This window comes from Stomoxys calcitrans, chromosome 5 (assembly GCF_963082655.1).
Source record: "Stomoxys calcitrans chromosome 5, idStoCalc2.1, whole genome shotgun sequence".
NCBI lineage: Eukaryota > Metazoa > Arthropoda > Insecta > Diptera > Muscidae > Stomoxys > Stomoxys calcitrans.
The window spans coordinates 113,900,509-113,926,901 of record NC_081556.1 but is presented as its reverse complement, the minus strand read 5'-3'; the positions used below and the strand labels follow the sequence as shown (position 1 = coordinate 113,926,901).

General features: G+C 38.6%; 1 protein-coding gene across 8 annotated transcripts in view; it reads left to right on the top strand.

Moving 5' to 3' along the window:
- The window catches only part of LOC106091788 (RING finger protein nhl-1), a 281,737-nt gene that overhangs the window by 174,519 nt on the left and 80,825 nt on the right, over positions 1 to 26,393 (top strand). For 5 of the 8 annotated variants that reach the window (XM_059369284.1, XM_059369283.1, XM_013258445.2 and 2 more), the window contains 2 exons: positions 60 to 1,388; positions 26,141 to 26,393. The exon at positions 26,141 to 26,393 is cut by the window's right edge and continues 457 nt beyond it. In XM_059369284.1, coding sequence (XP_059225267.1) covers positions 60 to 1,388; positions 26,141 to 26,393 — 1,582 coding nt within the window. The remainder of the gene's footprint in view (positions 1 to 59; positions 1,389 to 26,140) is intronic. The other 3 variants (XM_013258448.2, XM_013258447.2, XM_013258449.2) reach the window with 3 other exon arrangements.

Sequence of the window (26,393 nt, the reverse complement as noted above, 5' to 3'; positions counted from 1 at the left end):
AGCATTCAAATCTCCTTCGCAACGTAGGTCTCTATATCGGGTTTTCCCTTTTCATTTAGATTCGCCGCAGTTTGCATCGTCTGCAGGACTCTTTGGCCCTCATCGAGAAGAACATGGTTTGCCTTCAGACCAATTGTGCCAGCACCACCGAAGAGATCGATGAAATCTATCTGCGCATCACCAAGGCCATCAAGGATCGTGCCGATCAGCTGAAACAAGAAATCGATCGTTACCTAACCATTGAACTGCGTAATCTGAAGACGCTCAAGGAGAATCTCGATGGCGAGATCAGCAATATCAACAGCAATTGCGACATTGTCGATAAGTATATGAATGAGACGGTGGAATGGGACGATTGCGAATTGATGGACACCAAGGAGATCTTCTTGAAAACTGTCGAATTCTTGCGCCATTTCGAATATGAAAATTCCGACTATAGTCGCCGTGTACGCTTCATGGTGTCGATTGATCCCAATCAATTGGTATTGAATCTGGCCACCTTTGGTGATTTGAACATTGCCCCGCATTCGAATGCTGGCGGTATGTCTGGCAGCTCTCATTTGGCCCCGCCTTCCTCATTGCAGCCGGGTCTTATGCGCTCGAAGAGTGACCATCGCCTGGCCACGCAATTCCGCCAACAGGAGGAACGCATTGGCTACAATGATGAGCCCGTGCTGGGTGGCCGTAAGTTCGGCGAACGTCCTGTGCGCGTCAACAACGAGCGCGATCGCTATGGCGATAGTGGCTCCAGCCGCTATGGTCGCAGCGGAGCAGGTGGCGACTACGATTATGGTGAGAATGACTATGATGATAGCTCGAGTCGTACCGGAAAGTCACGTTTCCGTTCACGATTTGTGCGTTCGCATCAAAACGATGATTCCGACAACGAAGAAAAGCAACAACAACGCCTGGAGGAGAAAAAACTCAAGGACAAGGTGCGTGATGGTGAGGATGCCTCCCGCGGCCAGCTGAGCGGCATCATACGTTTGAGTGATTGTGCCCGCGTAATTCAGAGATTGGCTGACATCGGCAAGGAGAAGAAGGAGAAGAAAGTCGATGCCTCGGCCCAGGCCGCCATACAGGCAGCCATACAGGCCCAAAAGGCTTCGATGCAACGGCCCAAGCAGAACCCACCGGCCACTCAAAGGCAGGTGAGCGAAGATGATGAGATCAATCACATAAAGCGCCAGAACAAGAATGCCCCCAGCTCGTCGACAGCAGCGTCTGCTGCCGCAACAGCGACTGCCACGGAAACGGAAAGGCCAACAGTCGATCGTGTGAGTGCTTTAAAACGTAACAGCGTTGTTGCCTCTTCGGGCAACAGCGATGATAGTGATCATGCGCCTAATTCATCATCGCCCGTAAATAGGACTCCGCCAAGGTCAGAGGTGAGTGTGAATGAAACAATTGAAGAAGATAGCAATGAAAGCGAAGAAGAAGAGGAGGAGGATGAGTCTGAGGAGGAAGAAGAGGAGGAGGAGGAGGGGGAAGAAGAAGAGGAGGAGAAAGAAAAAGAAGAAGAAGTGAAACTTGAAGAGCAAGAAGAGAAGAAGGAGGATGAAGTAGACGCCGATAAACCCCTAGAAGAAACTAGTACTCCCGCTCTAGAAAAGCAGGAATCTAAAGAAACTAACTTGGCTGCAGCAACTGACAATGCCAGTGCACAAGTTAAACCCACAGAACAGGGGGAAGTTGCCAAGCCACAAGAAGTTAGGAAAACAGAACAGACTATTCTTGCGACCAAAGTGGTTAAGCCTCCTGTGGTCGAAGAGGAAGAAGAAGATGATGATCTGTCTTATGAGTATATAGAAGAAGAATACGAAGAGGAGGTAACCGAAGAAGAAGAAACCGAGGGAGAGTTTTCCAACGGTGACGAGACGGATGACTGAATTGTGTAGTCTAAACATTAACACATATATACATATATTGAGTTACTAACCCAAAAAAGTTTTTTAGAATTTTTTCATAAATAATTTTTTACAAATTTAATTTTGAATGGGGTGACAATGATGTACTGAATAGCGATGGGAAAAAAATAAAATAAAATAAAATAAAATAAAATAAAACAAATAAAATAAAATAAAATAAAATAAAATAAAATAAAATAAAATAAAATAAAAAATAAAATAAAATAAAAAATAAAATAAAATAAAAAATAAAATAAAATAAAATCAAATAAAAATTAAAATCAAATAAAATAAAATAAAATAAAATAAAATAAAATAAAATAAAATAAAATAAAATAAAATAAAATAAAATAAAATAAAATAAAATAAAATAAAATAAAATAAAATAAAATAAAATAAAATAAAATAAAATAAAATAAAATAAAATAAAATAAAATTGTAGCGGGGATTGGGGTTTTTGGGCGCCAATTACATAAAATATGTAATAATTCCTTCCGAAATGATAAAATGTGTGGGTTAATGATGAAACGTTATAATTCTGCTTTATTTAGATGGACGCTATATGTAACATGAATGTTGCCTGTACAAAGAGAATGACCGTTATGTATGCATTATATATAAAATATGCCTAACAACACGAATGACGCAATCATTGGTACAGCCAAGCAAACGACGCGAAAAGCGACCGCGGATGCCTGTGCTGTACCAACAACCGTACCACAGCACAACACGAACGAGGCAGCATAATGAAACGGCGCGAGAAGCAACCGCGGATCATTAGTGCTGTCTGTTCGTTTGGCCGTTTGTCAACCAAATATATATGTAACAACATCAAGCAATAACAACAACCAACGGTACGCGAAGCACCACGGAGGTTTTGTGTTACTATTGCTTGCTTGTCACCTTACCCACTGACCTGTACAAAGAGAATGAACGTTTCACTGCAAGTGCTCTGTTTTTATATGTTTTGGAAAAGAGCTTTTGAACACAAAGCAAACCAGAAAGCTCAACTCAACGAAAATAACATATTGATCGTTCATTCTCAGTGTTGTCAATGTCACGTAAACTAGGTAATGTCTTTAATGAATGAAAATGTACCTATGGCAAAATAACAAAGTAATCAATAATAAACTAAACAATAAAGTACACATAGTAATGAATAAGTAGCGGTCCGCTACAGTCTCCCCCTTTGACGTGCGGGTCCTCACCCGAGCAGCGCGTCAACACATGGCTTCAATAAGAGGTCTTTAATTCAATGGGTCTTCCGTGGCCTTCCTCGCTTTCTAATCGGCTGAACTGGTGCCGGCACTTCAACAGAAAGGTCACCCCTGTATATTGTTAAGGCTGAGGCATGATAGGTACCCACCGGAATATTCGGATTGGCTGGTGATGAAACTTCATACGTTGATGAACCAATCTTGCGTGTGATGATGTAAGGGCCATCCCTTTTTGGCATAAATTTTGATGTTATGCCCTTCGATGCATTGCTGAGGACATGGGTTGTAACCAAGACGTATGTTCCAATATCAAAATCTGGTTGAAGTCGACGATGCTGATCCACATAGGCCTTATTCTTGTCTTGCGTCTTCATCTCCATTTCTTTTGCGTATTTCAGTACCTGCACAAGGGACTGAAGGTATGTTGATATCTCGGGAATAAAGTTTTCGGACTGAATAATAGATCTGACATCGTGTTGTACATCATCCAACGTTCTCATCTCCCTTCCAAACGTTAAAAATGATGCACTATAACCTGTACTTTGGCATTTCGAAGTGTTCATGGCAAATCGGATTGATGGCAAGCAGTGATGCCATCTATCATGCTGGTCTTGGACGATTATAGCTAACTGACACTTAAGGTCACGATTCTTCCTCTCAACAGGATTCGCCTCAGGATGGTAAACGGGTGTAAATTGTTGTTGAATGCCCAAACAGAAAGTTACCTTCTGCATTACCGCAGAAACAAATTGGACACCATTGTCTGATTTTATACGCCGAGGTATTCCATATCGTAGGAATATTTCCTCTATCAGAATTTTGGCACAGGCTTCTGCTGTAGCATCAATCATCTTGAACAACTCGGTCCATCGGCTTGCAACGTCCTCTACTATAAGGATCCATCTGTAACCCTCCTCGGTTTCGGGTAATGGGCCAAATAAATCGACTGCCACCACCTCAAATCTTTGCTTACTGCTGGTTGTTTGCAGCAGCCCTGCAGGCTTAAGATTTGTTGCCTTAAAACGTTGACAATCCACACAGTTCTTTACATATTTTGCGATCTTCGCATTCCAGGCCAGAAATATCTATTGGCAATTCTAGCAATTGTCCTTTCGGAACCATAGTGGCCTGCGGTGTTATCATCATGGTACGCCTTTAAGATATCTGCCCTTTCATGGCTTGGTATTACGAGTTGCGCCTCATCACTGTCGTCATTTGCGTAGCAGTACAAAATGCCTTCATTTAGGATATAACTTCTGTTGATCCATTTAATAGAATTCTCGTCCTGATGTTCTAAAGATTTTATAATTTCGGCCAAATATTCGTCTTTCATCTGACCCTCTCGAATCTCTGACGGCCCTTTGCTTGGAATGTCCACGATGAAAGCACAAATGCAATTATTTTTGTTCTCATGAATATCTTCCGGGCATGGTGGTCTTGAAAGCATATCCGCCATAGTATTATTCTTACCAGGGACGTATTCAATTGTGAAATTGTAATGTTGGATCTGCAAACCCCATCTTGCGAGACGACCCGTGGGTGATTTAACATTCAGAAGCCATTTCAATGGCTGATGATCTGTGAGCAATTTGACCTCACCTCCCTCTATGTAACCACGGAATTTGTTGCATGCCCAAACTATTGCGAGAGCCTCCCTTTCTGTGGTCGAATAGTTGCGCTCTGCGCAGCTTAGTAGACGACTGCCGTACTCTATAGGGTGTAGCTCTGTTCCCTCCCCCTGGAGCAAAACTGCTCCGAGAGCGTAGGCGCTAGCATCAGCTTGAATTTGAAAGTGCATACCATCTACTGCCTGTTTCAGTATGGGTGAAGTTGTCAAAGTCTGCTTCAGTTTATCAAATGCCTCTTGTTCTAAGCTTCCCCACTTCCAACTTGCGGATTTCTTTGTTAAATTGGTAAGGGGTCTGGCAATCTCAGCATAGCTCTTTATAAATTTGCGGTACCAGGAGCAGGTCTGGATAAAGGATATTAGCTCTTTCACATTACGAGGTTCTTTCCGATCTACTATTGCCCTTATCTTTTCTGGATCTACGGCTATTCCTTCCGGTGTGAGTACATGACCAAGGAAGTGTACGCTTGAGCAGCAAAATCTGCACTTCCGGTTGTTTAAACGTAGTTTGAATGCAATTAATCGTTTGAGGACCAATTCCAGGTCATTAAGATGACGGTCAAATGTTTCGGAGCAGATAATTAAATCGTCCAAATAGGCTAGGACGCACACATTAGGAATGCCCGCCTTGAATCTATTAATCAAGCGTTGAAACGTGGAGGGGGCATTTCTTAACCCAAAAGGCATTCTTCTAAACCGGAACGTACCAAAAGGGGTTATTAGACATGTTTTATCCCGGTCTTCGACAGCAACTTCGACTTGATAATAACCACTCTGCAAGTCTAAAGTTGTCATGTATTTGGTGCTCTTGGCCGCATGGAGCAAGTCCTCCATACGTGGAAGTGGATAACGATCAGGAATGGTAGCCGCATTAAGCTTCCTGTAGTCTACGCATACTCGGACAGAACCGTCTTTTTTGGGAACCATGACCACCGGTGAAGCCCATGCCGAGTCGCACTCTTCGATTATGTCATTCTCCAGCAGCACATCTATTTCTGTCTTCAGCTCCCTAGTCTTCGCAAATGACAGTCGATAGGGTGGCGAAAATATTGGTTGCTGGTCGCCAGTATTAATCTTGTGGACAGCGTAGGGTGTAGGTTCTCCAGAATCTTCAAACGCCTTAGCATGCAAAGTCAAGAGTTCATCCAGCTTTATTCTTTCCGCTTCTGATAAATTATTTGCATCGAAGTCCTTCAAAATGTTGTACTCGAACATATATAGAGGGATGAACATCGGTTCATCCTGGTCGGTATTAGACTTCTCGCTGCGGTCTGGGAAAAGACTATTATTTCTTACCCTTTCTGGGGTTACCATGTCAGTCGGAATGGCATCTTTAAATATGGCTTGTATGGAATGTGGAGAGTAGTCCGACACCACATTATAATCCGGTCCATAACTCTCAAAATCTGAAACATATGTTTCGCAATTACGTTTTGGCGTCACAAAATTGGGCTCAACATGTTGGGCTGCAACTTCAGTTGTCTTACGCTTGAGATGTGTCTCTGCCACCTTTATGGTTTCCACCAAGTTCAATTCTAGGGGCCATTCTTCGGCGAAATCAAAAACTTCTGTGGGACTCCCTTCAAAGTACCAATGTTGTTGACCCATATTTAAGACAATTTGCGCCTGCTCCATAAAATCTGTGCCAAGCAGGGTTCGGTTATTCTTGTCATCCGGAAAAATCAAGAAGTGTATATCCAATGATCTGCCTCCAATAGAGATCTTGCATGTAGTCGTCAAGAATTTGCGAACATTTGTACTCCCATCGGCCAGCGTCGTGCGGCAGTCTACGGTCTTGAACTTGCAACCTTTGAATTCCATAATTCTTTTTAAGTTCGAACTTGCGATACTGGTCTTCGCTCCACTGTCAAAATATGCCTGACCCGGGATGCCGAATAATTCCACATTTACCATTGGTATGTCTCTTCCGACACACATGCCCAAAGAGTTGAAACTCACTGTCATTGGAGTATTACTTCGTGGCTTATTACTGCATGTAGGGCAATTCGCACGAACATAGCCAGGTGCATTGCATCCATAGCATGCTAACTTTGGCTTTACGACTGCTGCCTCTGCCTCTACTGTAGCCTTTGATACTGCCTTCTGTCGTTTGAAGCATTCTTCAAAAACATGACCTTTCTTACGGCAAAAAGTGCATCGCTTTGGACCGCCCTTGGGACCTCCATCAATTCCATTGGAGTTCACCACACCGCGTTCACAAATAACCTGCTCCGCTTCTCTTGCGTCTGCTAGGAGTTGGTCGAAAGTTTCCACTTTATGTCGGTAGACACGTTCTCTTATTTGCGAGTGCAACATTCCAAATACCATGTCAATCTGATCAGCCTCAGACGGAACCCTTGGCAACTGGGCAAACAATGTTCTCTTTTTCCGAATGAAACTGTCTGTTGGCTCACTTTTCTGTTGCTTGGTCTCGTTTAACTCGGCATATATGCGCCACGCAGGCTTAGGGGGTGAAAAAGCGTCACGTAGCATCTTGATGACGTCAGCAAAAACTTTAGCATTTTGTTTAACACCACGCCACCACTCTGCAGCATCATCCTCCAAAAGCATTGGCATGCCGTTCACAGCGTTAGCGTCGGATATATTCTCAACAGCTTTGTAAGTGGATATGGCAGAAATAAATTCTTCCACTTTGGTGGGATTCCGCTCTCCATTATACCTGGCTGAACAACCACTGAAAGAACCGCATTTTTCGCTGGGCCGATTAACGGCGCTCAATAGACGTTCGAATTGCTCGGTCGACAGGGAAACCATAGCTTTGCCTGCAATTCGTTGGCTTCTGCGTGTTTCTTCAGCAAAAACTTCAACCTCCTCTGTACTATCAGATGAAGTAGCCAGGGCTTTAGACGGAAAATCTCCAATAATTACAAGACAAAAAAAATTGTGCCAAATACGGACAAAACGCTTTCCTCTCTCCACACAATTAAAATATTTTCAGCTCGAAAAACAAACAAACAATTCTGCACGGCTATACGGGCGTAATTCGGGCCCCGCAGTTGGGCGACAGTTTGTAGCGGGGATTGGGGTTTTTGGGCGCCAATTACATAAAATATGTAATAATTCCTTCCGAAATGATAAAATGTGTGGGTTAATGATGAAACGTTATAATTCTGCTTTATTTAGATGGACGCTATATGTAACATGAATGTTGCCTGTACAAAGAGAATGACCGTTATGTATGCATTATATATAAAATATGCCTAACAACACGAATGACGCAATCATTGGTACAGCCAAGCAAACGACGCGAAAAGCGACCGCGGATGCCTGTGCTGTACCAACAACCGTACCACAGCACAACACGAACGAGGCAGCATAATGAAACGGCGCGAGAAGCAACCGCGGATCATTAGTGCTGTCTGTTCGTTTGGCCGTTTGTCAACCAAATATATATGTAACAACATCAAGCAATAACAACAACCAACGGTACGCGAAGCACCACGGAGGTTTTGTGTTACTATTGCTTGCTTGTCACCTTACCCACTGACCTGTACAAAGAGAATGAACGTTTCACTGCAAGTGCTCTGTTTTTATATGTTTTGGAAAAGAGCTTTTGAACACAAAGCAAACCAGAAAGCTCAACTCAACGAAAATAACATATTGATCGTTCATTCTCAGTGTTGTCAATGTCACGTAAACTAGGTAATGTCTTTAATGAATGAAAATGTACCTATGGCAAAATAACAAAGTAATCAATAATAAACTAAACAATAAAGTACACATAGTAATGAATAAGTAGCGGTCCGCTACAAAATAAAATAAAATAAAATAAAATAAAATAAAATAAAATAAAATAAAATAAAATAAAATAAAATAAAATAAAATAAAATAAAATAAAATAAAATAAATTAAAATAAAATAAAATAAAATAAAATAAAATAAAATAAAATAAAATAAAATAAAATAAAATAAAATAAAATAAAATAAAATAAAATAAAATAAAATAAACTAAAATAAAATAAAATAAAATAAAATAAAATAAAATAAAATAAAATAAAATAAAATAAAATAAAATAAAATAAAATAAAATAAAATAAAATAAAATAAAATAAAATAAAATAAAATAAAATAAAATAAAATAAAATAAAATAAAATAAAATAAAATAAAATAAAATAAAATAAAATAAAATAAAATAAAATAAAATAAAATAAAATAAAATAAAATAAAATAAAATAAAATAAAATAAAATAAAATAAAATAAAATAAAATAAAATAAAATAAAATAAAATAAAATAAAATAAAATAAAATAAAATAAAATAAAATAAAATAAAATAAAATAAAATAAAATAAAATAAAATAAAATAAAATAAAATAAAATAAAATAAAATAAAATAAAATAAAATAAAATAAAATAAAATAAAATAAAATAAAATAAAATAAAATAAAATAAAATAAAATAAAATAAAATAAAATAAAATAAAATAAAATAAAATAAAATAAAATAAAATAAAATAAAATAAAATAAAATAAAATAAAATAAAATAAAATAAAATAAAATAAAATAAAATAAAATAAAATAAAATAAAATAAAATAAAATAAAATAAAATAAAATAAAATAAAATAAAATAAAATAAAATAAAATAAAATAAAATAAAATAAAATAAAATAAAATAAAATAAAATAAAATAAAATAAAATAAAATAAAATAAAATAAAATAAAATAAAATAAAATAAAATAAAATAAAATAAAATAAAATAAAATAAAATAAAATAAAATAAAATAAAATAAAATAAAATAAAATAAAATAAAATAAAATAAAATAAAATAAAATAAAATAAAATAAAATAAAATAAAATAAAATAAAATAAAGTAAAATAAAATAAAATAAAATAAAATAAAATAAAATAAAATAAAATAAAATAAAATAAAATAAAATAAAATAAAATAAAACAAAATAAAAAAAAATAAAATAAAATGAAATGAAATGAAATGAAATGAAATGTAATGAAATGAAATGAAATGTAATGAAATGAAATGAAATGAAATGTAATGTAATGAAATGAAATGAAATGAAATGAAATGAAATGAAATGAAATGAAATGAAATGAAAAGAAATGAAATGAAATGAAATGAAATGAAATGAATGAAATGAATGAAATGAATGAAATGAATGAAATTAATGAAATTAATGAAATGAATGAAATGAATAAAATTAATGAAATTAATGAAATGAATAAAATTAATGAAATTAATGAAATGAATGAAATGAATGAAATGAATGAAATGAATGAAATGAATGAAATGAATGAAATGAATGAAATAAATGAAATGAATGAAATGAATGAAATAAATGAAATGAATGAAATGAATGAAATCAATGAAATGAATGAAATGAATGAAATGAATGAAATGAATGAAATGAATGAAATGAATGAAATGAATGAAATGAATGAAATGAATGAAATGAATGAAATGAATGAATGAAATGAATGAAATGAATGAAATGAATGAAATGAATGAAATGAATGAAATAAATGAAATAAATGAAATAAATGAAATGAATGAAATGAATGAAATGAATGAAATGAATGAAATGAATGAAATGAATGAAATGAATGAAATGAATGAAATGAATGAAATGAATGAAATGAATGAAATGAATGAAATGAATGAAATGAATGAAATGAATGAAATGAATGAAATGAATGAAATGAAATGCAATGAAATGAAATGAAATGAATGATATGAATAAAATGAATGAAATGGAATGGTATGAAATGGAATGAAATGGCATGAAATGGAATGAAATGGCATGAAATGGAATGAAATAAAAAAATAAAATAAAATAAAATAAAAAAATAAAATGTTTCCAATTGTATATCATTGTTCAGGGTTTTTTTAGACAATAGTTAACAGCAATTTAGAAGACTTAATTTTTAGATGTGATATTTTTTTTTCATACATTTTAAATCATCCTTCTCAACTCAATAGCAGTTCTTATGATACATAAAAAATCTCTTCCTTTAATTTTATAGTATAATTAAATAGAAAGCGGAGTGTAAACAAATAAGAATTTGTTTTTTGTTTTCGAATTAAAAATTTAATTTTAATTAATTGCTTATATAACTCCGCTTTCTTATTATGAAATATAGTCGTTCTCTTTCTCTTCCCTCCTCCTGGCTCATCATCAGAAATCATCACTATAATCTTCGTTATCGTAAAGAAAAACCTCTGCCTCCCCTTTACCTCTGTTTTATTTTGTTTTCTTATATATGCTCCTTTTGAGCCAAAACAAAGAAAACAAATAAAAAAAACCTATAATGATGAATATTTAAAATAAAAGAAAGCTATAATGCCTAAGTTCCTTTGGGATATACGCTATTTATGCCTTAGATTTTGTATTCTGTTTTTGTTTTTTTTTTTTTTTTATATAATCTTCTGCTAACCTTTTATTTAACGTTTAATTTATTTGTATTGTATCCTCTTCTTTGTTTCAATTCACCTCTAGAAATCCTTTTACCTCTGCAAGGAATTCAAGTCCTTTTTCAATATATAATTTTTTTCGAATTTGTTCAATTCATTTTCTTTATCCTTTCCTAATTTCAACAAAGCAACAAAAGCCCCACAACAAATACTCTATCTTAACCACATGTTAAACTTTTGGAAATAATGCTCTTAACAAACAAACAAAACAACAATTTTATAATTTAGCATAACTCTTACACTACCTGAAAAAATTCTTTGTTTTGTTATGTTTTTTTTTTTTTTTTTACAAAATTTAAACCAAAAAAAAAAAATATTTATTTACTTATAAGCTTAAGTTGAATTCGTCTTCGTCTTGCTGTCCCTTAACACAAAAAATCAACAATTTTGCATTATTTGCATACAAAATGTTTCGGTGCTGTTCTTTTAATTCCTGGCAAATGATTTGTAAATATTGTGATTGATATTGCGATTTGGATTTTCGTTTTGAAGGAAACGGAAATCCCTGATTGATTTCTGTTATTTGCCTTTGCCGACAATCTTGCAGCGTATCGTGTAATTTATACGCCGTCTTTCATTTTTTCTCACTCACTCTCACTTTCCCTCTCTCGATTACATCCTTTGGCAGCTGGGTGGGTTGCCTTAGTAGTGTATGCAAATAATGGCAACATTGTTGGTTATGTAGTGGTTCGGGGGCTAACACACCATTTGCCCCTTACCCTTTGTGTGTGTCTGTCTTTTTTTTTGTTGTTGTTGTTATCATAAGCATTTGTGTACCACCCCCTGTTCCCCCTTCCCTGCAAACATCGTGTTTTATCTGTTCTTCTCCGAAAAGGACATCAGAAGTTTACAAATTTTTTATTTTGATTTTTTCTTTGTATGTCCCAATTAAAAAATGTTACCACCATAATAAGCACAACCTACTATAAGCAGTAAAACAAAAACTGCAAAAGAATGAAATTAAAATATTTTTGTGAAAAAATCTCCTAAATATTCGTAATTAGTTTAGTTTTTTTGTGAATGTTATTTTTGTTAATTGTTGCATAAGCAAATCACGAAAACACAGGTCGACATATTTTCAAGGTAGTTTACAATAATTTGTATTAATATTCAAAAAACAAAAAATTATAAAAATACGAGTGTTAAGTTTGGCCAGCTGCAGCCATGAATATATTTTTAATCCTATAAAACTATGCTCTGTAATATAGAGCTCACAACAAGCCAATTACTGGCTTAGGTGTATGTCCATAGTGGCATGGGGCGGATTTATATCTGCGCCCTCTTTTCAACCTAACCTAATATGCACTGTTACTATATCAACTTTAACGAAAGGGTAAAACAACCGCCGAGATGGATATACACTTCGATGCCCACAATATATTAGTCAAAGGAAAAGCATTTGTTATATAAGTATGAATCTGTCATTCAAAAACCCTCCAAACAGGCATATAATTCGTTATTTTTGTTGTTGTATCCACATTTTCATGTGGTGGTGGCGATCCTCGTCAAGCTTCTGTAGGCGAGTAAGCTCACTCCAATTCAAAAGACCGATCGCCGCGGGAACAAAGTGGTCATTGGTTATTTAAAGCCGCCAATAACTCGCCTTGTCATATCGAGCACAATAGGCATTCATTATCTGTGCTAGAGCCGATGCCACCCTACCTCTCACCGAGACTCTCCGCTCGCTACCGCTGATTGTCTGCGACTGCCCTTGCAGCTCATCCGTATGGAGCATTTCATTATCCGCAACCTGCGGACGCTTGCGGTAGCTCGCAGCTAAGCTTCTCGTGACAGCAATGAACACCACACAGATCGGACTTCAATGTACCAGCCTGTGTGATGCTTACAGCTATACCGTGCCGGACACATAATCCAAGTAAAGTACGAATCTGTCTTTTTTATTTGTAGACAAGTTTCAGAGGACCATGTGTCATTAGAACGACCCCACCCCAAAGGAATTCGCGAGAGCAATTCGATTCTATCATCAAACATTGTGGCCTAGGGTCTAGGCGACCACCCCTAACCCCTAAAATTGCTGCCAACGAGTGTGTTAACCGATAATGATTGCAAAAATTGTAGTGCTGAAATTAGCGCATTTTTGGTGCACTACCGTAAGCGGGAGCTTTCTCCTCCGCACACAAAGTTGAACTCCTGTAGTGGAAGCACATTCAAGTGGGACATTGCCTTATAAACTCATCAGTGAATTAAGTGCTACAGCATAAGCGTAGAAAAGCTTATGGGGTAATTGAGCTTTGTATGGACCCAACCCTTGAGGAGTCTTATACAAGTCACGGTTTCTAATTTTATCAAAATTGTATATGGGCTCAGGATATTAAATCATCAGATTGATCTATATAAAGATATAGTTGTGCAAAGTTTCAGCTCAATAACATCGCTTTTATACACTGCACCATTCTTCTTTCTTTAATTGGCTATGACAGAATATTTGTTCCACTAGCCAAACGTAGAATAGCGTTCCAAGCGCCTCGATCTTCTGCGCTCATTCTAAAATCTCTGACACCAAGTTTCGAGGTGTCTTCCACCACTTGATCTTTCCATCGGGCTTTTGGTCTTCCCGGTTTTCGTGTACCACCTTGTTTGCCTTCAAAAGATTTCTTTGCTGGAGCTTCTTCATCCATTCTGACAACATGACCTAGCCAACACAGCCTTTGTATTTTGATGCGTGCAACTATGCTTGGTCGTCACACAACTCGTGGTCGTCACACAAAATAAAAGTGGACCGATCGGGACAATATGGAACTCAAATAAAAGCTATTCAGGAGTAGAGTACGAATTTAATATTAAAAATTAGGTCCAAATAACTGGGGGGCCGCCCCAACCCCAAAACCCCCTAAAATAGGGTTTTTGGACGATCATGACAATATGGGACTCAAATGAAAGGTATTCGGCAGTAGATTGCAAATATGGACGGGAAGGAGAAATAGGCTTTATAATTTGTTGATTTCGGGAGGGGCGAACCCTCCCCCCCCCCCCGTTACCCAAAAGCGCCACCCAAAATCAAAAGTGGACCGATCGTGACAATATGGGTATCAAAAAAATTGATACCCATCGGGCCGCCCCAAACCCGAAATTCCCCCAAACAGACATATTGGACACTCATGTAAATATGGGCTTCAAATGAAAGGTATTCGGGAGTAGATTACGAATCTGCTATACAAAATCAGTTGGAAGTATAGGAGGTCACCTTATCTCCCAAAAATGCCCGAAATGGGCATATGACTCATCATGACTATATGGGTCTCGATTTTTTTGTTTGTTCCGTGGAATCAAAATCGGTTGGACCGATTCTCTTAAAGTTTTGTGTAAGTTTGTCTGGAAGGAAACATAGTTTATCTCATTTTTAGATATCGGATGGGGTCAGTGCCTCCCCCTTACCCCAAAAACACCACCCAAAACCAAAAGTATACCGATGGGCATAATATGGTTATCAAATCCAAGGTATTAGAGACTAGAAAACGAATATAGTATTAAAATTTTGGTCCAAGTACCCAGCGGACCACCCCAACCCCAAACGTCCTCTAAACAGATATATTCGACGTTCCTATCAATATGGGACTCAAATGAAAAGTATTCGCTATTAGATTACAAATATGGCATAAAAAATTAGGTTCAAGTAATGGGAGGTCGCCCCACCCCCAAATACGCCCAAATGGGCATATTAGCTGACCATGGCTATATGAGACTTAAATAAAAGGTATTTGGGAGTAGATTACGAATATGACATTAAAATTTGCGTTCAAGTTAAGGTGGCGCTTTTCCTCCTAAAAATACATCAATTGGGTTTATTGGCCCATTATGACAATATGGGACTCCAATGAAAGGTATTTGAGAGTAGAAAACGAATTTTCGGAGTCGGAGGACTCAAATGAAAGGAATTTGGGAGTAGATAACGAATATGACATAAAAATTTTCGTTCAAGTCCAGGTGGCGCTTTTCCTCCTAAAAAATACGTCAAATAGGTTTATTGACCCATTATGACAACATGGGACTCCAATGCAAGGTATTTGAGAGTAGAAAACGAATTTTCGGAGTCGGAGGAGTCAAATGAAAGGTATTTGGATTTGGAATTTTCGGATCCCAGTGTTTGGGAGGATATGATCGGACTGCGTCGAACCGAAAGGCTTCGGATTTATCTAGTTTATCGACGGCAATCCTCTGGCCTTCATTGCCAAATCGTTTGCTCTTTTATTCCCCCTTACTCCGTTATGGCCCGGCACCTAAACGATGCTGATTCTGTCATTCTCAGAGAAGGCTTTGGAGCATTTCCTTAAAATTAAAATTTTCCTCTTCCAGGTTATTTGATAGTTTTTAGAGGGCCCAACAAGACAATTACAATCTTAGGTGTATGTCTATAGTGGCATGGGCAGATTAATATCTGCACCCTCTTTTCAAAAAAAAAAAAAAAAAACAAAGCATGGTTTCTATTGTTGTAGCCTGGTGCCTCGGTGGCTGCCCAACACTCGCCAAATGGATAGATAAACCATTCATGCTGCAATGGCACGAATTCGATATTTACATTCAGGGCCAAGTGTTCCCACCCTTATATTAGAGAGTTAAAGAAGGCGCAGCGGAGCGCGCCCGTTTCGGCTAGTAAACAAATAAAAACGGGCTTAAATTTGTCAGGGCCTACATGATTATCTCGAATTTTCAACGATCGGTCTATGAGCCATACAATACTTTCTTTTTTAGCAAAATCCTATTAAAAATATCTCTTTTCTGAGGATGTGAAACCAATAAATCGGTTTATAGGAAGTCCATGCTGAACATTGGATCTCTGTGTCCCTCACTGAACTTATCCAGCATAAGGAGAATAACCTATCTGTATCAAGTTTCAGCGTGATGACTTTAATTTTTGAGTTTGTATTGAGACAATGGTTCAATGGTCAGGCCAAAGAAGTAACTTGCGTATAAAATTAATCCTTTAAAGTAATTTTTAACTAATAAATCTCCAATGGAAATAAATGTCGACCTGTGTTATATGTCTTATACACGAAGGATAGTAATCCCCCCCAAAAAAAAAACACAATCTATGTAACCTTTAAGTAATCATTATTTAAAAAGAAAAAAACAATTGTTAACATCTCATACCTTATCGTTATGTATGTATGAATGTATCTTTGTATCATAACATTTCTTATCAAAAAAAAAAATTGTATTGTCCAAGTTTTATTGTAACAAGTAATTCGAAGACAAATGCAAAAAAAAAGAAAACCTTACAACACCAACAACCAAAAAAATACCAAATAAATGATAAATCACAAAAAAAAAAAATCCAATGTTTGATTTATTTCCTTAAAAACACACACTCACACACCCACACTCGCAAGAAGAAAGAAGCAGAGCTCAGTTATTCAGCCTTAATAACAAAAATAATACAAAATACACAAGGAAAAAGGCAAAGAATACTACCCAGATATGGCAAAGAACCACAGACTACGAAATGGTTGGCGAAGATGAGGAACTGATGGCGAAATTATGATGATGATGACGATGATGATGAAGAAGATGATCCTTGGTTATGATAATTAAGATAAGAACACTACAGACAAACAAACAAACACAACGATTTGGTAGTGATGTTAATTTGATTATGTTTTTGTTTTGTGTTTCCGTTGTCGTTGCCGTTTTTTGGTTTGGTTTGGTTTGGTTTGGTTGTATGTCTTTTTTACACTCCTCATTTGCATAAATAATTCTTGCCACAATTTTGTTTTGTCTTCCATTCATTTTTTTTTGTTTGTTTATTTTTTGTATTTGGAATTTCTGATGTCCGTCCCACATAAATTGAAAAAAAAAAAACGAAGAGAGAACAGATAAAAGATTCATCCTTGTGCTTTTTTTTTCCTCATATTTTTTATTGTTAATTTTGTGTTGTTTTTTATTTCCTTTGGTATTATGTTGAGGGCTTTAGCCTCTAGCTCAGCGCTATCATAACATTTGCCCCCTTGCCACTGCATAGTTCATTTTCTTAAGATTGTTTATTTATTTTTTTCTTAGTAACATAACGCCCCATTATTGTTGGCCCACCCATTCATCTAGTGCAGGCGGAGCAGCAGATTGCCCACCTCTGACCATCATAACATAGCATTCTTGTTCCTTGTCATTGTCATTCATAGCGCAGAACATTAAAGGCATAATCATTTTTATAACATTGCTACCATATACATTGTGAATGTCTTGAATGAATTTATAATCAGCCAGATTGTTTTGAGAGGCTAAGATGGTATAGACAAGCGCGCCTAGACACACACACACACACACACATATAGGTACTCGTATATGAGTATGCTTAGTTTGCATACATATTTATTAGCTGATTATATTTTTGTGATTGAGGAAATTACAAATTTGTTGAGTGGATTTATTGACACATGTTTATGAGATTAAGAGTCACTGTAGTGCATAGATTTGCATGCCTGCCTAGCACCCCAAGCTACTAAACATCTGTCAGCTGTTAAGTATATCCTTGCTCAATGCTGAATACAGTTGTGAGTATACCAATCATTAAAAAATTAACAAATCTGCATCGCACAGTGGGAAAAAATCAAAAAAAAAAAACTAGTAACAAGTAAAAGCGTGCTAAGTTCGGTCGGACCGAATCTAATATACCCTCCACCATGAATCGCATTTGTCGAGCTCTTGCCACGGTATCTCTTTTTAGGCAAACAAAGGATAAAAGAAAAGAATTGCTATGTTATTGGAACAATATCAAGTTATGGTTCATTTCGGACCATAATTAACCTGAATATTGGAGACCATAGTAGAAGTCATTGTACCAAATTTCAGTCAAATCTAGTAAGAATTGCTCACATTAGGGGCTGAAGAAGTAAAATAGGGAGATCGGCTTATAGGGGAGCTGCATTAGGCTATAAACCGATTCATGCCATTTTCGACACGTATGTTAAAGGTCGTGAGAGAAGCCGTTGTACAAAATTTCAGCTAAATCGGATAATAATTGCGCCCTCTAGTGGGTCAAGAAGTCCAGATTCCAGATCGGTTTATATGGCAGCTATATCAGGTTATGGACCGATTTGACCCATACTCAGCACAGTTGTTGAAAGTCATAACAAAAAACCTTATGCAAAATTTCAGCCAAATCGAAAAAGAATTGTGCCCTCTATCGGCTAAAGAAGTCAAGACCCCAGATGGGCTTATATGGCAGCTATATCAGGTTATAAACCGATTTGAACCATACTCAGCACAGTTGTTGAAAGTCATAATAAAACACCTCATGCAAAATTTCAGCCAAATCGATTAAGAATTGTGCCCTCTAGCGGCTCAAGAAGTCAAGACCCCAGATCGGTTTATATGACAGCTATATCAGGTTATAGACCGATTTGAACCATACTCAGCATAGTTGTTGGAAGTCATAATAAAACACCTCATGCAAAATTTCAGCCAAATCGGATAATAATTGTGCCCTCTAGCGGTTCAAGAAATCTAGACCCCAGATCGGTTTATATGGCAGCTATATTAGGTTATGGACCGATTTCAACCATTCTTAATACAGTTGTTGGAAGTCATAATAAAATACCTCATGCAAAATTTCAGCCAAATCGGATAATAATTGTGCCATCTAGCGGCTCAAGAAGTCAAGACCCCAGATTGGTTTGTATGGCAGCTATATCAGCTTATGGACCGATTTGAACCAATCTCAATACAGTTGTTGGAAGTCTTAATAAAACACCTCGTGCAAAATTTCAGCCAAATCGTATAATAATTGCGCCCTCTAGTGGCTCAAGAAGTCAAGACCCCTTGATCGGTTTATATGGCAGCTATATCCGGTTATAGACCGATTTGAACCATACTCAGCACAGTTGTTGAAAGTCAAAACAAAACACCTCATACAATATTTCAGCTAAATCGGATAGGAATTGCTCCCTGTAGAGGATCAAGAAGTCAAAACTCCAGATCGGTTTATATGGCAGCTATATCAGGTTATGGACCGATTTGAAACATACTCAACACAGTTGTTGGAAGTCATAACAAAACACCTCATGCAATATTTCAGCCAAATCGGATAATAATTGCGTCCTCTAGAGGCTCAAATTCGGTCTGGATAGTGCTCAAAGTGTCCTTGTAAATGCGCATTTTGCCCATGAACATTCCACTTAAGAACAGTGGCAAACGTCTCACATATCAATAAGTGATTAGGGGCTCCTCCTCTTTATAGCCGAGTGCAAACGGCGTGCCACAGTGCGACACCTCTTGCGAGAGAAGTTTTTACATGGCATAGTGTCTCACAAATGTTGCCAGCATTATGAGGGGAAAACCAATTTTTTTTTCTGATGGTCTTACAAGCATTCGAACCCTGGCGTTCAGCGTCTTAGGTGGACATGCTATAGCCTATGCGCTACAGTGGCCTCCTTTCCGTGCTACTTACAAAATCCATAATTGTTTTCCATACCACTCCCCTAAGTTGGTTCATATCTGGTTGCCGCACCGATTTTGCATATGTGAGCTCGTAATCCTATGCGTCCCCTTACGACACCAAAAGCTATGCTGACCTCCTTCTTACTTCTTTTCAGTAATAGCCTCGTCCTCTCACGGTCCGGATCACCCCATTGGATTTTCGCCGTCCTACCGACTGTTTAGCTGTTCCACAGTGTTACGCGTTTGTCGCTCACTCCCTTAAATCGGAATGCTTCGAACCGAAAGGCTTCGGGTTAACCAAGTTTATCGATGGCAGTTCTGTGGCCTTTTACTGCCAAATCGACTGCCCTTTAATCCCCCTTACTCCGTTATGTCCCGGCAACCCAAACGATGCGGATTGTGCCATCCTCAGAGAAGGCGTTAATCTCCTTCTTACATTCCAAGACTGTTTGTGGCCTTACCGTCATGCTCGCTATAGCCCTTGTGGCTATTATACTGTGTGTAGGGCAGAGAGGCAGTTTAAAACAGATCTCAGTCGCTGGGTTCTCAATGTAGACCCCCAGGCTTACTATGTCCCCTAGCTTTGATCCATACGTGTAAAATGATCTTCCAGACGGCAATACTAGGGTTTCGTCAGGCAAAGACTGTGCCGCTGGCAGCAGTGCCTTGCACTCGACCTGAAGTGTCGTCTCACGTTTCGATCCGAAACCTCTTCCCTTCCTTCTAAGTTTCCTATCGTCGCCTCGATAATACGGCGATTGTTAAGAGCTGCTCCCATCCTCAATCCATTCTCCCATCGTTTTTAGTCTCATAGCCGCAGTGGCTGCCTCACATTTAATCTGTATGTCTATGGGTCGGATATCTAGCATTGTCTCCAGTGCCCTAATGGTCGTGGTCCTCAACGCTCCGCCTATGCCAAGACATGTTCTCCGAACTTGTTGTATGGTCCTTATGTTGCACTTTTTCTCCATAGCAGTCCACCAAACTACTGAGGCGTAAGTAAGTATTGCTCTAATCACGATCCTTTAGAGCCAGTGGACTATCCTCGCATTCAGGCACCATTTCGAGCCTACGGCCCGCTTACATAGTGCCCAACACCTTTGAGCCTTCTCGGTACGCTCCTGAATGTGACACTTCCAATTGAGTTCCTATCCAAGATCATTTCTAAGAATTTTACCTTGTCAGATACCGAAATCGTTCTATTTAGGAAACGTGGTGCTTTAAATTGGCCCACCTTCGTCTTCCTCGCGAACAGGCGGATTACAGTCTTCTCTTGTTAACCCAGAGAAGGCTGAAATCTGCCTGCCCTGGGTCTAGCCCACCTTTTTGCCATCTGCAGGACCCTTTCGGCCCTTCTACATAGCTGGTTCGTATTCTTACTCCTTAAAAGTATTATTACACCGTTTGCGTAGTAGATTTATAGGCACCAATAACTCGCCTTGTCATATCAAGGATTATGCAAATTTTTGCAAATTTTGCCCATTAACATTCCACTAAGGAATTGGGGCAAACTTCTTACATATCAATGAGTGCAGTCCGATTTAAGTTTTAAGCTCAATGATAAGGGCCTCCTTTTTATAGGCGAGTCCGAACGGGATGCGACACCTCTTTGGAGAGAAGTTTTACATGGCATAGTACCTCACAAATGTAGCCAGCATTAGGAGGGGAAAACCATCGCTGAAAATTTATTCTGATGGTCTCGCCAGGATACGAACCCAGGCGTTCAGCGTCATAGGCGGGCAGGCTAACCTCTGCGCTACGGTTGCCTCCATATCAAGCATCATAGCCACTCATTATTTGCGCAAGAGCCGGTGCCACCCGTCATCTCACTGAGACTCTCCGGTGGATACCGCTGATTGTCTGCGACTGCCGTTGCAGCTACTCCATATGAAGCATTGCACTATCCGCAACCGGTGGACCCGGTAGCTCTCAGCTAAGCTTCTCGTGACAGAAGTGAACATCACACAAATTGGTGCTCAATGCTCCAGCCTGTGTTGTGCTCACAGCTATTGGGTTGCCCAAAAAGTAATTGCGGTTTTTTTTAAAAGAAAGTAAATGCATTTTTAATAAAACTTAGAAAGAACTTTAATCAAACATACTTTTTTACACTTTTTTTTCTAAAGCAAGCTAAACGTAACAGCTGATAACTGACAGAAGAAAGAATGCAATTACAGAGTCACAAGCTGTGAAAAAATTTGTCAACGCCGATTATATGAAAAATCCGCAATTACTTTTTGGGCAAAGGAGTGGCGATAAAGTGGCGTGCCCTGTGCCACTTTCTCCCTTAATTTTATATGATGGAACCCACAATTTATCCACCTGTTCCTTAGTATATGGTTAATCTAGACTCTAAGGACCCGCTCCACACTTTACTGGTCTAAGATAGGATCAGTGTGTCGGTCCGCACATTCTTAAATACCCCTCGATATCAATGCATACCACCAGGGTGTACGTTTTAGCATCGAAGTATTCTTCTATTTTCTGCACAACCTCGGGCAGGGTAGTCTCCACCGACCTTCCCTTGCCAAAGGCAAGCTGTTTGAAGGCCTTTTGTGTAGCATAACTTGCCTTAGCGGGCTTGGGTATAAATACCAACTCTTGCCTCCTGCCAGACTTTCGGATTGTATCATAAACAAGCTCCTTAGAGTTCATATGTTCTCCTGAAATTTTCATTAAAACTCGTATTCCTTCACTCTTTTAGAGTTAACTCTAGGCATCATTGAACCAATAAAAATTTTAATCTATATGCCTAATGTCGAAAACATACATAATCTTGGTATATAACTTTTTACTGGAAGCCGTCTGGTATTTTATTTTATTATGCCAAATGATAAATGAACAACAATTGCACTTGGAATTTTTATTCTAATTCAGTTTCAATGCCAAACATAACTCGTACTGCCAGAAACATAGAGAACACATATGCTCACACACACACACACACACACACACACATGTGTAAACTAATCCTGCTTATCAGCGTTTTAATGGCCATGCCAGACAGTCTTAAATTTATGATGAAAACAAGAACAGACAGCTGCTTGTCATCGCCATTGAATGGAATTTTCATATCCAACACCAACAACATATTGAAATATCCATTTCCGAAGCAACACTGGCGGCTAAGAGACTTCAGGCGGTTAGGGTAATAAATTGAAGGTAGGAGCAGGACATAATCAAGTCATATAAGTCGATGTAATCATATGGGAATGGGATGGAACTGCAGAGGTTATCCACTGCATACCTAAGACGACAGTTGAGGTCGAATGTGAATTAGGAATACCAAGTAATGGGCGGGAGGAACCTTAAAGCAAAGTCACCTGGTAGCTGTTGCCAGATAGATGGTTCAAAGCTGGGGGAGAGCCCCGGTAAGAGTGCCTACATTTTAGACCCAAGGCCGAACGCTTCTATCATCTGTCTGATCATAGCACGGTCTTTCAAGAAGATTTATGTTGCTCACACTAGACCGTTGTGGGTGGCAAAATAACACTCAAAACAAACGCTATGTGTGGTACTATCCTCATAATTTTTTCGCCAAACCGCATCGTAGTTGAAATAAATAAAAAGGCGCTAAGTTCTGCTGGGCAAAACTTTGTATAACCACCACCTCGGGTATATATAAACCACCTTCCGTCATAGCACGGTGAAAAATGCATAATTTATGCCCCCATAGCAGCTATATCCAAATATGATTCGATTTGGACAAAATTCGGCACGGACATTGAGTGGTCTAATAAGTAAAAATTCAATTTTGTTTTTGGTCGCTGCATACAAATATAGACCGATCCGAACCATATACGACACGGATGTCGAAAAGCCTAACAAGGTCACTGTGTCCAATTTCAGCGAAATCGGATTATAAATGCGCCTTTTATGGTACCAAGACTTCGATATATCGGTCTAGATGGCAGCTATATCCAAATCTGAACCGATCTGGGCCAAATGGCAGAAAAATGTCGAGATGCCTAACACAACTCACTGTCCCAAATTTCGGCGACATCGGACAATGAATGCGCCTTGAATGGGCCCAAAACCTTAAATCGAGGGATGAGTCTCTATGGCAGCTATATCTAAATTTGGACCGATCTAGGCCAAATTGCAAAAAGATGTCGAGAGGCCTAACACAACTCACTGTCCCAAATTTCGGCGACATCAGACAACAAATGCGCCTTTTATGGGCCCAAAACTTTAAATCGAGAGATCGGTCTCTATGGCAGCTATATCCAAATCTGGACCGATCTGGACCAAATTGAAAAAGGATGTCGAAAGCCCTAATACAAATCACTGTCCCAAATTTCGGCGAAATTAGACAATAAATGCGTCTTTTATGGGCCCAAGACTTTAAATCGAGAGATCGGTCTATATGGCAGGTATATCCAAACTAAACCGATCTGGGCCAAATTGAAGAAGAATATTGAAGTCCCTAACACAACTCACTGTCCCAAATTGAAGAAGAATATTGAAGTCCCTAACACAACTCACTGTCCGAAATTACGGCGAAATCAGACAATAAACGCGCCTTTTATGGGGCCAAGACTTTAAATCGCAGGATCAGTCTATATAGCAGCTATATCCAAATCTGGACCGATCTGGGCCAAATTGACGAAAGATGTCGAGGGGCTTAACACAACTCACAGTCCCAAATTTCGGCGACATCGGACATTAAATGCGCCTTTAATGGGCCCAAAACCTTAAATCGAGAGATGGGTCTATATGGCAGATATATCCAAATCTGGACCGATCTGGGCCAAATTGGAGAAATATGTCGAGGGGCATTACACATCTTACTGCCCAAAATTTTGGTAAAATCGAACAATAAATGCGCTTTTTATGGGCGCAAGACCTTACATCGAGAGATCAGTCTATATGACAGCTATATCCAAATATGGACCGATCGGGGCAACATTGAAGAAGAATATCGACTGGCCACACGCAACTCACTGTCCCGAATTTCAGCAAAATCGGATAGTGGCTTTTATGGGCCTCAGACCCTAAATCGGCGGATCGGTTTATATTGGGGCTATGTCAAGATATAGTCCGATATAGTCCATCTTCGAACTTAAGCTGCCTATGGACAAAAAAAATCTGTGCAAAGTTTCAGCTCAAAATCTCAATTTTTAGAAAGTGTAGCGTGATTTCAACAGATGGACGGACAGACGGACGGACAGACGGACGGACAGACGGACGGACAGGCGGATAGACGGACGGACAGACGGACGGGCAGTTCTGGATCATCTGAATATTGAGATCCAATAACTATGTGACTAAGGTGGGGTGCCTCCAGAGGGATCTGATTCTGAGTTGAGTAGTTCTGGCTGGGCATTAAACAATCGGAACAAACATCCCTCAAGTGGGCAATTAAATCAGGTTCGGTCGTTCTCCAAGCATCACATTCACCCCGCGGATATTCACCGCATCTGCTGCTGTGCCTTCATGAATGATGTCTAGACCATCATGATATGCAGCTTGATCTAGGGATTCTCTCTTGTAACGCTGAACCTCTCACTCTAAATTGTCTACATCCACCTTAAAGCCACCGTAGCGAGACAATCAGAGAAAATTGTCAGCGATGGTTTTCCTCTCCTAATGCTGGCAACATTTGTGAGGTACTATGCCATGTAAAACATCTCTCCAGAGAGGTGTCGCACTGTGGCACGCCGCTTGGACTCGGCTATAAAAAGGAGGCCCCTTTATCATTGAGCTTAAACTTGAATCGGACAGCACTCATTGATATGTGAGAAGCCCCTTTTCCTATGTGGAATGTTCATGGGAAAATTCGCATTTCGCATACAGCGAACGGCTGCGGCGTTATGATGTCTCGGTTTCGCAGAAATTTGAAACTTTGAGTAGTTTTACGTAGTTTACCCTAACATAAGACCCAAATGTGGTTCATGTCGGACTATATTTGGATAAAGCTGCCATATAGACCGATTTCCCGAATATAGGTCTGATGCCCATAAAAGCTTTTTTTTTTAGCCGATTTCGCTGAAATTTGAAACATTGAGTAGTTTTACGCCTCCTAACATAGGGCCCAAATGTGGTTCAGATCGGACTATATTTGGATATATGAGAGATAGGAGAGAATTTTCCCAGATGCGTGGGAAAATATCCATTAGAATTTCAACACAACAAAATCTATTTATAGCTGTGCTAGTTTTTCTGGCTGATAAATCATCATTTTCGCTATCTGCTCACATCACACCACACCAAAGCCCATCTTCACTTGCCTCCCCCAACCCCCCAAAAGCCCAAACCCTCAATGTTTTGAACTAATTATCATGGTTCGATTAACTTTTTAACAAACTGTTGATTTACTATTTTTTTTACTTTATTTTTACATTTTCTCTCATAACAATGGTATCGTTCAACGAATGCCCGCTCGTTTCAATACTTCTATTTCGCTAAATGCCCACGATTTGCTCGCCCATTTTTAATCACCACAAAAAAACCACAACGCCATAAACCTTCATCTCCAACTCACAAACGTAACAAATGCCAAAACAAAATCAAAATCAAAACCATACAAAACAAAAATAAATAAAACTGTTAGGCTGTCAGCGATTCCGATGAAGAATCTGATGGATCTCCTACTCCTCCCATTCAACAGTCAAAACCAGCAGCTCCGGTGCCAGCGCAAGTGGCAGCTGTAAAGAAGACAACACGCTCGGGCAGCAGCGATTCTACGGCCTCCACGGAGAGCTCAGCAAGTTCGGCAGCTGCCGGCAGAGCACCTTCGGCGGCTCGTTTCTCTGTCTCCCGAGAGAGTCCAGCTCGCACCAGTAGGCCAACAGCAGGTACCTCCG